This window comes from Pogoniulus pusillus, chromosome 1 (genome assembly GCF_015220805.1).
Source record: "Pogoniulus pusillus isolate bPogPus1 chromosome 1, bPogPus1.pri, whole genome shotgun sequence".
Taxonomy (NCBI): Eukaryota; Metazoa; Chordata; class Aves; order Piciformes; family Lybiidae; genus Pogoniulus; species Pogoniulus pusillus.
The window spans coordinates 26572012-26584669 of NC_087264.1; the positions used below are offsets into that span (position 1 = coordinate 26572012).

General features: G+C 50.3%; 1 protein-coding gene across 3 annotated transcripts in view; it reads right to left on the minus strand.

The window, feature by feature from the left end:
• CREB3L1 (cAMP responsive element binding protein 3 like 1) overlaps nt 1-3562 on the minus strand; it is a 47153-nt gene extending 43591 nt beyond the window's left edge. For all 3 annotated transcript variants that reach the window (XM_064145457.1, XM_064145465.1, XM_064145446.1), the window contains exon 1: nt 3414-3562. In XM_064145457.1, coding sequence (XP_064001527.1) covers nt 3414-3521 — 108 coding nt within the window. In that variant the 5' untranslated portion in view covers nt 3522-3562. The remainder of the gene's footprint in view (nt 1-3413) is intronic.
• Nucleotides 3563-12658: the final 9096 nt, after the last annotated feature.

Here is a 12658-nt window from a genome sequence, read left to right on the forward strand (position 1 = left end):
ATTCTGACAGATGAAATTGATAAGCAGGCACTGCATGAAGGATTAGCTTCATTTATGGTAGGTCCTTCTGGCGGAAGAAGATGAGCAAAGCTGCCTAAATTCAAGAGCAGTAGATGGCCTCCTGAGTAAAAGAAGAGTGATAATGCTATTAGCAGTCACCTTATGTAGTCTGGCTGGCTGGAGGTAAGGGAAGTAAAAGAAGCACTTTGTATCCCTTGGAGATTTCCCCTCCAAGTACCAAGCAGATACCAATCTCCTGAAGCAACAAAACACTCCACCAAACCCAAAACTAACCAAATAAAATAATCCCCCACCAAACCCCATTGTGTAATCCTAGACTTGTGCAGGTTGGGTGTTCTTTTAACTGACCTCCTGCTCAGAGCAGGGCCAGCACTAAATACAGGTTGCACAGGGTTTTGTCCAGATAGGTCTTGGAAACCTCAAAGGAAGGGAGCTTCATCCCCTCCTGACTATCCTTGCATCGAGAAAATGTTTCCTTATGTCCAATCTAAAATATTTCCCATTTCAATTTATGGCCATGAAAAGAGCCTGCCTCTGCCTTCTCACTAACTTCCTCACTATTGCAGGCAGGCTGCTGCTAGGTCCTCCTGGAGCAACCTCCAGCTGAGCAGATCCAGTCCCTCAGCCTCTCCTTATGGGAGAAGATCTTGAGCCCCAAGCTGTCTTGGTGATCATTCCCTCCATGCACTCAGGTTCATAATCTTTGTAGTACCTGGGCATTCAAAAATGGACACTGTATTTCAGACACAGTTTTATGACTGTCGAGAAGAATGAGATAATCACATCCCTCTGCCTGTTTGTTGCTGCCTTTCTCTTGCTAACTGTCTTTGCTACCACAGCACAGCACTGCTCCATGATCCCTGGGTCAGTCCACCCTTCTCAGAGGCAGGAGTCAGCATTTGTCCTTGCTGAACTTCATGAGGTTTCTGAAGACTCACTCCTCCAAGACGGCTCAGCCCCTGCAAATGGCAGCCCCCAAACTTACTAAAATTAACATTTTTTCCTGAATCAAGTACTCAGATCTTTATGAGGATGCATCTACAGACATGCCTTCATTGCTCTTCTGTCACAACTTCAGATAAACAATACAGAGAACCATTAAAGACCAAGATGACTCATCAGGAGTGCCAAGGTTCAGGAAAGGAGAGTAGGTTAGAGACAAGTAGCTCTTGCCCCAGAGGAGCCAGTTTCTGAAGCAGGGTTCATCCATCATTCTGCTTCCTTTCCGAACAGAAGAAACCATCCTCAGAAAAAAGTTATATACTGGCATTTTATGGCCACAATTCCTGGTCTGTTCTAAGAAAAATGCTTGTTGAACAATATCTGGAAGAGTTTGCTCATCTTTGAAGAAAAGGCACTGGCAACTTTGTGAGCTATTGTACACGGTGATGCATTGCACAGTTCTCTGTAGAAAAGAACTTCTCAACACATCTTAAGATCCCAGGAGATTTCCTGGATTTAGTAAGAAATTGTGAGCATGTTCCTTCTCCCCACGTTGTCATGCAGAGTGAGAACAAAGAGGGTGGTAGACTATGAACTCTTACCAACAGATTTGGTGGCAAGAAGAGTCCACACAATCTCCTATCATCTGCAGGAAGAGAAGGTATTGGCTTGGCTCTTACACTCCAGCAGAAGTTGTGGTTCTGGTGGTTGGGAAAAACGTCCACCAAAAAATAAATCCTTTCCACTTGTAAGCTGCACACAATGATGCCTGAGTCACCGCAACCTGATTAACAAGAAGCCAAGGGTAGGCTCCTTCGAGAAGCAACTCTCCAAGCAGAAAAGCCATTTGAACCAGGCAGGACAGAGCCAGTCTGCACACTTTAAACACACTGTCCTAGCAGGTGGCACCAGATGGCACTCTCACACAAAAGCTTCTTTTTTTTCACAGCGTCTGCTTGCAGGCAGAAGTTGTATTTCAGCTAAAAAGAGCTACTACCTGTAATGGTTAGGGGTTCCCTGACTTCTGACAGCACTCAGGCAAAGGGGCTGTTCTGATTTTGGTAAGGGAATAAAAGGTCCTGGCATAAAGCACTTCATATCAGCATAGCTTCATCCACACTGTACATATACGGAATCGGGGAAAGCACAATAGGTCTTTCAGCTATGAGCAGGCAAGGCCTTGCGGTGCCAGCGAGCGCTGTCCTGGGGTGACATGCCATCGGAAGGTCTGCTGAGCACAGCGGGGGAGCCCAACCACAGTCAGTCCTTGAGACAGGACCATGTGGTGGTATCCTGGAAATCAGGAGCTGGCGACATTTCTGAGAGATGGGGCTGCCTGCATAATCTCTTTCCCAGACCTGGTCTGTCTCCATACACCAAATGTGGTACATTTTATAAAAGTTCTGCCTCTCCACCTTCTCCTCCACAAGGGAGGAAGCATAAATACCTTTAGGGTAGCAAAGCAGAAGAGCGTTTAATGGCTTCAGCCCTCCTCCCCGTGTCCCTTGCTTTCTGTGTGGTACTGTGGGCATCTCCCTTGCTCCATTTGCAGGGGCAGCTCTCAGAGACGCTCTCAGCCCACAGAGACACTCCTGCTACAGTGAGAACATGAGAGGTACCGATATTGTGATAGGAGAGGGACAAGCCAAGGCTCAAAACTGTCTGTCTGGGGCAGACACTGTCCCCACAGCTGCAGCTGCTAAGAAGCTCATAGAGCCTTAAGTGTCCCGTTGCCTAACCTCGCCTAACTCTCGTCTTAAAGCATCTCTGAGCTGGGACTTTTCCCCCGGATGCTCCCTGGCAGAGAGGCAGCAGAGTTCCCACAGAACGCTCGGGCAAGGAACTTGTGCATGCTGCTCAGGGAGACCTGCTGGCCTGGAGACTCGGGTGGCTTCTGGGAGAGGCTGGGCAGTTTCCCGAGAGGTGAACAATGCGCCTTTGGTTTCTTGGGACTGGCAACGCGTTTTCCTCTCAAGTCACTCTTCCCCTTCACCCTCTTCTCCAAAGCCAATCAGTCCAGCCTTAACGCCGAAGGGGAGATGCTCCATCTCCCCACTGCCACTCCGAGGAAAGTTGCAAGCAGATGAGAGCGGAGGCGTTGAGCCTCAGGGGCTCCTGATGGCACCCGGCCGTGCCTGCGGTGCTCCCCGCCGGGCGCTGCAGGCTTGTTCCGCGCCAGCAGGCTCAGGCAGGCGCGGCGTGAGAACCTCCGGCGCTTCCCCCGCTGGCTCTCCCGGGCTCTGCGGGCGGCGGGGCCGCTACCGGGGGGGCGCTTGGCTATGCGCGGCGAGGAGCACCCGGGTACCTGCACCCCCGGAACACCCCGCGCTCCCGGGGCACACGGCACGTCGCGTCCCCGGGTCCGTACTCCCGGGGCAAACGGCACGTCGCGTCCCCACCCGCCGGGGTGCGGAGGGCTTTGGGGGGCATCGCTGCCGGCGGTCCCTTACCACATTGCTGAGGAAATCCGCCTCGCTGAAGTCGCCGAGATCGAGGAAGCCGGCGCCGGCGGCGGGGAAGAGCCGCTCGGCGGGAAAGGGCTCCAGGATACTGTCCATGGTGCCCGCGGCGCGGGGGCTCGGCCGCCCCCCGCTCTCCGCTGCCCGCTCTCACAGCGGCGGCACGCTCCCGCCCGCCCCCCGGCGGCGGCGGCCCATGGGGCGGCGGCGGGGAGCCGGCGGCGGGGAGCCGGGAGCGCCGCGCCGGTGCCCGCTCGGGGCAGCTGTCAGTGCCCCGCTGCCGAGGGGCCGGGCAGGCGGCGGCGGCGGCACGGCCCCGCCCGCGCACCGGGAGCTGGGGGGGCGGGGCGGCACTTCTCTCGCCGACACCCCCTTAAGGCAGCGCGGCGGAGCCGTGCAGTCCCCCGGCACTGCTGGGGCGGACCAGCCCGGCGCCTGCCCGAAACTCCCGTGCTCCTCCCGGGGCTGCGGACCCCGGGCGCAGCGAAAGACCCCTTTGGCAGCTGTCCCTGACGGCAGAAAGCTGGCGGCAGGCCCCGCTGCGCCCCTCGGGGAGTGGAGCTGGAGAAGATGGGGTGTTCCGAGGGGTCAGTGCCCGAGGCGGAGCCGCAAGTCGGCCCGGAGATCTCAACTGCCCTTCTCTCTGGCCCGCTCGCAGGTAGGCCTGGTTGCAGCAGCCTTTGTGGCTACCCTGTAATTAGAGATCTGGGCACCGTTAAAGAGCTTCGGGAAGATTATATGGCTTCAGATAAATGGGATTATGGATCCTCCTCTCTGATCCTTACTCCAACCAACACTCAGGAAAACCACTTATAATAATCCTGTTGAAGAAGCCCTGATGTTTCATCAGTCTGTCCCTGCTTTCAAGGCTTCACAGAGAATGGACTGGGGTGCCTGCTCCCAGCACAGGCTTTCTTGGTCACAGACATGTGGAGAAACAAACCAAAGACAGCAGTGCGCATCTCTCCTGGAAGGAATCTGCCTGACAGTTGCCCGACAGTGAAGGTCCTGGTGGAGAAGTGCTGATGAGGCTGGCCAGAGCCTGCACTTGAACCAGACACTGGGTTTCCACCAAACTCTTGCTGCATGCTTCGCAGCAGTCTCAGGACTATCAGCATAACCCAGGGTGCTCCTCAGCTACTCATTGGACATGCCACTTCCTGCACACAAAAGCCTTTATACTTGCACAAATAATGAGCCCTTTGAATTACATTTACCTTTACCTCACATTTCAGTCAAGTGTAAAAAGCCTTCAGGTAAAAGGTCAGAGACATAAATTCAGACAGGATGGAGCTGTGCTCAGAAAATAATTATGTTCGTCCTGTCTTAATGGTAAAGAAATCTCTCAGTCAATGTGGGTGCAAGCAGGTTTAAAGGGGGCAACATAGAAACCTTTGCCATTGGAAGATGGGGAGAAGAAATATGTCCAAACACTTCAGCAAGAAGTAAACCTCTATCTCCAAGCAAGAGGAAAGCTATCTTTAACATCCTGGTCAGCAGGGTTCTCAGCTGTAAGAGGTAGGAGGACAGAGGCCTATGATAGCCATAGGGTGACAGAGCACAGGCAGAGGCACAACAGGGGCAGCTTCACCTCCAGTTGTTAACCAAACACGGATATTGCTTCCCTAACTGCAAAGAAAGTGGTAAACACTGGTAGAACCAAGAGTTTCTGGTTCAGTGCCTCACCCAAGTTAACACAAGGAAGCCTCAGGACACATGCTGTATTTATCCTCAGCACCAGGTCAAGGAAGCTGAGGTAGTGTCAGCTGCAGTGCCTGTTTGCACAGCACGGGTGGCAGTGTCATCAGAAAAGGTCAAGCAAAGTAAACCTCATTTGTTTGTCTGTGCACTGAAGAAAAAGTGCTTTGGCACATTCAGATAGGGATTGTGAAGTCCATTCTGGAGATCAAAATATCTCAGAGAAAGTGAAGTTGCCTGCTTTGAAACCCTGCTTCTATTTAGTACTTTTAGTACAGTCTGGATGCAGCTCCCTTGTATATCAGCGCTGCACCTCTGCAGTCAGGGATGCATTAAACAAACTTCCCTTTCTGGCACTGCATTGCAAAGCTGCTGTGTCCGATCTCTTGGAGAGTTCTGTTAGAGATACTCACCTCTAGCTCTTTTGTAGATATTTGAAGCAGACATTTGTTCCCCATGCCAGACATGTGCAGTCCGTTGAAAGCAGTGCAAAGGTTACCTCTGTTTGCTGCTGACTCTTTGGAGCCAAAAAGGAGAGATATTTCTGCAGGTGAGCAGTTCTGTGCTCCAGAAAATACCTGTGGACAGAGAAAGTGGTGAGGGGAGGTGAAAGCAATTCAGAATGACTTGTGTGAGCTGCTGCAGCTGGCAAGGAGCACCCAGAGGAAGAAGGGAAAGGGCAGACTGGGTGGCACTGCTGCAGCAGAGGCCTGGCAACTACAGCACTTGCAACACTTGAACAATGTTAACAGCATCACATGGCTGTGGAAAAGGCAAATGCCATGCTGGACTAGGTAGGAATGTATGTATGTAGGACTGAATCCTTCTTTCTACTCTGCAGAGAATCAGTACAGAACGAGTGTGTTAGACAAAATACCGTGGCCGCCTGAGGTGCCAAGATGGGCTGGATACCGAGGATGGAGGAAAAATGGACAAAAAGTGAACTTTAAAAAAGAACTGAGGGAATTCTTTGGTCTAAAGAGACGACTCTCATGCCAACAGTCTTTAGGCACCCAAAGAGTTGGAGGAAACAGGAAGGCAGAAGTTGCCCTCCATTGCTACAGTGGCGCGGACAAGTAGTAACAGATGAATGCCTGGGAATTTGCCATGTCTCATGGAATCACAGAAACATTCTGGTTGGAAAAGACCCTCAGGATCAGAGGAAGAGACCCTACTCTACAAGGTTCACTCTAAACCATAGGCCCAAGCACCACATCCAAACAACTTTTAAACACATCCAGGGTTGGTGACTCAACCACCTCCCTAGGAAGCCCATTCCAATGCCTGACCACTCTTTCTATGAAAAAAAAATCCTAATGTCAGTCTAAACCTACCCAGCCACAGCTTGTTCTATCACTGTTTACCTGTGAGAAGAGACCAGCAGCAGCCTTTCCATAACATCCTTTCAGGTAGCTGTAGACAGCCATGAGGTCTCCCCTCAGCCTCCTCTTCTTCAAACTACCCACCTCCAGCTCCCTCAGTCAATCCTCATAAGATTTATTCTCCAGGCACTTCCCCAGCTTCCTTGCCTGCCTCTGCACTCACTCCAGCCCACCCATATCCCTCTTGTAATGAGATGCCCAAAACTGAACACAATGCTCAAGATATGTCTCCCTCACCAGAACACCTTTAAAACCAGGTTCTGCAGCCACCTTTTGGAAAACAGATGGAGCAGTAAATCAGAAAGCGATTGTGGGGCAGGGGCTGAATCATGCAATCATTCTAAAACCTTTTCAGCCCTATTTTCTCTGATGTTGTAGTTACATTTATTTGCAATCTGATCGCAGCAGGAAGCTGAAACAACAATGCAGTGTGTTTAGATTGCACAAGTCTCAAACTGACAGCAGATAAGCCTTCCTGGCCTCAAAACACTTGATACTGCAGATGCACATATATGACCACGTTCCTTTTATCAGTGCTTAGAAGTGAATCATCCACCCAGTTCTCATAAGAAAAGGGTCCTCCTCTCATGCATTCCATCCTGTCTTGTCTTGAAGTCCTACCTGCCTTTATACCCATGAAGTCTCTCATGGTACAGCTTTGCCTTCAGTCTGTGCTACTGTGACCAAGGCATGAAAGACAAGGGAAGCAGCCCCCAGCTTAGAACACATGTACAGCCACCCAGGACATCTTGCAGCCTGCAAAGCTGAAGCTTTTGGTTCCCCTTGCCCTGCCTGACCAAGCAAGGAGGTTTCACAAACTCATCAAGGATGAGTGTTTCTTGAGGAATGTGGAGCAAATTGCCCACGTCAGTGATTTTTGGTTTGCTGCATGCAGGCTCTGTTGTTACAGGAGGGGTGGTCTGCCTGGGGTTTGCCCTCATTTGCAGCCTGGAGAGCTGGTGTGGGAATGACTCACACTGCTGGAGCTGCTTGCTTGGAGAGTCAGGCTGTCTCTTTAGGACTGCCACCACAGCAGAGCTTTTACTTCAAGTCTGGTGAAAGATAACATTTGTTCTGTTTATTTTTCCAGCTTTGGTGTTCATACAGATGGAATGGCTGGATGTTGCTGCGAGCCATCTTCCTAGCCACAGAAGCTTTCTGGAGCCATGCAGGCTCCATCCTTTGGCCCTTCAGTAGTTCTTCACAGCAGTGTTGCCTTTATTTCTCTTTGGCTCTTCTCTGGATTTGGTTACCTCTCACTGTATGGTTTGGGGGTTGTTTTGCTTCCTGCTTTGTGCAACATGGACAGAGCAAGCAATTGCTGCATCGTAGGTCCCTTCTGCTCCTGAAGTCCCACCAAGAACAAGGTGAGGATGGAAATAGGACTTTCAGCCTAGTTCAAAGAGGCACTGCAGTCCCCAGTTAGCCCCTTCACAGTTAGGCCATGTTTGATGGCACAAGTAGTTACATGTCCAGGACTTGTGCTGTAATTTCCTCATTTAGGTTTTATAGGAACAATTCAGAACCCATGAAAAAGTCAAGATAGGAAGGGGGGAATGCAGCAAAATGTAGCTTTTGAGGAAGGACTTGCAGATGCTGGAGCCCTTCTCTGCCCTCTGCTCCACAGCCCCACTTCATCCAGGAAATCTGGCTCCCTTTTGATTTCCTTCCAGTGGCTGGTTTAAACTCTCTCTCACCCACGTCTCCTCCACCCAGCTTCAGCTGCTTCCCATTTCCTCCTTTCTCCTGGGTGCTATCTCCCAGCCAGGTACCCAGTACACCTGCTTCCATCACCCCTGAGCAGTAGTGGGACAAGGAGGAAAGCCACAAAGATCACACCTGTCGCCCCCTGCTAAAACTAGAGAAGGAGCGGACACCTGTGAGACCAGAGTGTTCCTAAATCTGCTGCCACAGCTGAAAGAGAGAATGAGTTGTGCTCTCTGTTGCTTTGTGTGCAGATACACAGAACCAGTGCTGCACCAAATTAGAGGTCTGCCTGCAAGCAGACATGCTTCATCAGTAACCAGGTCCAAATAGGTGCAATCTGTGCTGGAGAAGCACACACATGCGTGCTTGTGTTAAGGGACCATACACCATGAGCTTGGGCTTTTTTCTTCCCTCTTGTTTGGGAAGTAGAGGGGAAAGTGAAGAGTGTATTAATTGCATGTTTGCATATGGCAAGAATCCATGAACGCTGTGGTTTGAAGTGAGCACCCTAATGCTATGCAGGGAATGGAAGGGAAGCCACAGAGCTCAGGGCTGCAATTATTATTCTTTCTGGGGTGAACTTAGCGCCCTCGGATAGATCCAAATCAGCCTTGTGAACAAGGAGTGAGTGACAGGCAGGGAAGGAGGGAATGCAAGGCCTAGGGAAAGGAAAGCCTTGAATGCAAAGACACCTGACCCTAGACAGGTTCCCAGGTTGTCTTCATGGAACTCCTTCAGCTTTCTGGGAATGTGGCTAAGCTGCTTGCAGCAGAATTAGGTATGTCAGAAAGCAAAGCCCTTAAGTAGTAAATGGGTACTACAACAACAGATGACAACCAAAAACTTCACCACTTTGAGAGTAACTGATCAATGGGTGGAAAAAATCTCTTTGTACTTCCTTCAATTCCCTTTGGAGAGCTAAGAAGGTTTCCTTGCCTTGTCCCACACATGCTCTCCCTGCCTTACACCTCAGAAAGACCAGAGACTCTCTTCCTTTTTAATTTATTTTGTTGCTGACAATCTCCCTAGAAAGCCAGGCAACTTTCAGGGTGACTGAATGAAAAGTAACTTCACCTGATGAGGACATCACCTTCTAGCAGTTTGTCAGCATTCAAAGACACTGCAAATAACTCCCCTTCAGGAAACTCAGGTGAGCAGGAAGCTGCAGGACAGCAGAGAAAGGTGCTACTAGGCTTCTAGCCTGTGTGTTTGCAAGGCCAGCTTGCAAAAGACACCAGGCAGCCGCCAGTGGGCTGCAGACAACCTGAAGAGTCACTCTGAGAGGTCTGTATTGCTTTATTTCTCTTACTTGCTTCCTACATCTCAAACCCTTTCTAGGAAGGGTGAGAGGTAAAGGCACACACAACATTTGACTGACTCTTACCCCAAGAAGATACTGTGCATCTTCGAGGAGGAAGCAGATGGCTTTGGTGCAGGAGGGAACTGAACAGCTGCTGGAACAGGATTTGCCAGCACAAGACAAGGAGACTGCAACAGCTCTGCTTTGGCACCCTGCATGTACCAAACTGGCCTTCCAGTATCTGAAGGGGAACTAACAGGAAAGCTGGTGAGGGACTTCTAAGATGTCAGGTAAAGTAGGGGGAATGGAGCAAAACTAGAAGTGGGTAGATTCAGATCGGATGTTAGGAAGAAGTTCTTCAGTGTCAGGGTGGTAAGACACTGAAACAGGTTGCCCAGGGAGGTGGTGGAAGCTCCATTCCTGGAGGTCAGACTGGATGGGGCTCTGAGCAACCTGATCTAGTGTGAGGTGTCCCTGCCCGTGGCAGGGGGGTTGGAACTAGACAATCCTTGATGGCCCTTCTAACCCTGACAATTCTATGATTCTATGATTCAGTTATCCACATAGTCTTCACAAAAGTACCACTTGACCCCCTGAGCATGGTGCTAACATCAGACACTGACAGCTTGGCAACATCCAACAGGATCTGCCTCAGCTGGAGCCAAGCAGATCCAGAACACACAGGCTGGTTAGGAGAGTGGAAGGACAGCATTCACTGTCCTGCTGAGGGTTAAAAGCAAGGTCCTGATTGACAATCAGTCCTTCCAGAAGAAAAGCACAACCCAGCAATTCAAGCATGTTTCACCCCCCCTTCAAATGACATTTCAGTGCTGTCTGCCTCGCCCCTCAGTGGTAATTACAGACTTTCACTACGGGGGAAAGAGACACGGTGGAGGAAACCTTCATTACAGACTTATCCTCTAGAGCAAAAGCAACCCTAGTGTAATGTCTGGGGCATGTTGCCAGAATCAACCACCAAAGCAAAACGTTTACATTTAGGACAAAAATAAAAGAGGGAGAAGTGTTAAGTGATTTGGGAAGATTAGAAGCCCACCAGGTTGGCTGCTGTACAGTGCTGGGTGTGGGGAGCACTTAGGAGGGACTGGGAAGCTGCCTTGGTTTAAAGTGGTGTGGTTTGCACCCACCTTCCTTCCTTCCTTCCTTCCTTCCTTCCTTCCTTCCTTCCTTCCTTCCTTCCTTCCTTCCTTCCTTCCTTCCTTCCTTCCTTCCTTCCTTCCTTCCTTCCTTCCCTTCCTTCCTCCTTCTCTGTATGCATGTGTCCCTTTGTCACCTCTGGCAAACACTAGTGGGTCAGGAAAAGATGGTTTCCCTATGCTTTCTAACTTGACATTCCTGAAAGGGGCAGATAAAGCTGCAGGTGTCCTTGGCTGACCCTGCTTCCCTTTGCACACTGAATATATGGTATACACTCAAGAATGGTATCCAAAACTGGGGGTTCCTTCTCGCCTTAGAATCATAGAATTATTAAGGTTGGAAAAGACCTCTAAGATCATCAAGGGGCCCAAAGTTTGAGCTCTGTCAGAAAGGATGAAGGAAGGCTTTTCTTCCCCGTAGGACACACCTCTGTTACAGTCCATTACAGTTTCCCATCACTGTGGCACATCTCTCAGAGTTACAGAATCACAGAATTAACCAGGTTGGAAAAGACCTTTGAGATCATCCAACCTATCACCCAACACCATCAAATCAACTAAACCATGGCCCTAAGTGCCACATCCATTTTCTTTTTAAACATTCCCAGGGACAGTGACTCCATCACCTCCCTGGGCAGCCCATTCCAATGCCAACCACTCTTTCTGTGAAGAACCTCTTCCTAACATCCAGCCTAAACCTCCCCTGGCACAGCTTGAGACTGTGTCCTCTCATTCTGGTTGCCTGGGAGAAGAGACCAACCCCCACCTGGCTACAACCTCCTTTTACTTTGTTGTAGAGAGCAATAAGGGCAGAGCTCAGGGGAGCCTGAGCCTCCTTTTCACTAGCACTGCCCTGCATGCAGGTGGCTGACACCTCTGGCAAACATGGTCTCACTTCCGCTACTTTCTTCCCCATCTCAGCTTTCTGTTGGCAAGTGACACAGGGCCAAGCTAAGCTGCTTTTCTTACTCCTGGGCACTCCCATGTGTGCCACTCTCATAGCATGGCTAGCTCAGTGTTTGTAGGAGAGTTCATTTCAGTGACCCTTTTCTTGCAAAGCACATTTTTGCTGCAGGTGGTATTACCTTGTTCTTACAGGGTCTGGGGTCTAATGCTGCATTAGAAAACCCCTCAAACCAGCAGGACATGTCCACAGGTAGCCGACAGCAGGGATGGGAGAGGACCAGGAGGAGATAAGCATTCAATCAGATTGCTATTAAGATATGTCAAGGGAACTGGCTGAATTTTAATTGTTCTTTCCTACTCAGTGAGTGAGCACAGGAAAAGATTTACCTTCTGGCCTTTCCATTTGGGCATGTTGACATTTCCAGGCGGCACTTCCCTCTGATGGAGAGGTTTGACGTCAGGTGGGCTGATTAAAGCCTGCAGTGCCTCTGACTCATTTGGCTACAGCCTGCACAAGGGGATTTGTAACCTGTCTCTTTTTCTGTCCCTTGTTATGGTCAGTTTTAAATGAATAAAACTAAACTTAATTCACAACTTCAGGGAAGAGGCAGCTGGGCTCAGGCTCAAATATGCATTGCCATGGCAACAGATGTTGTCAGGTGCACACAGATGGGTCACTCTCACAGCGAGCTTGCTAAGCTATGCATGGGGCCGGTGCTGGCCACAGGAAGGCAGGGTAAGCTGGCACTTCCCACACCCCTGGGCACGCAGCTCTTCTTGGGAGCAGCTGGCACTGGATTTTCTGCTCTCTCATTCTCCCAGCCTCAGGAGAGCTCACCTCACCCAGCCAGTCATCCTCTTATCAAGCAAGAACCACTCTGGGGGAAGCCTTGATAAGTGGGATTTGCAGAGCTCCTGGCATTTCCAGGCTAAGAAGCCCTAGTGTGGCTTTTTCAACCTGCAAAAAGGAAGAGAGGGACTTCTTGACTCAACAAGTCTCATACAGCTGAAGCCAAGCATGTGATGCACCCCTCTTCATGAACCAACTGAGCTTTCACCCAAGAAATAAAAATTATCAGCTGTCTTCCA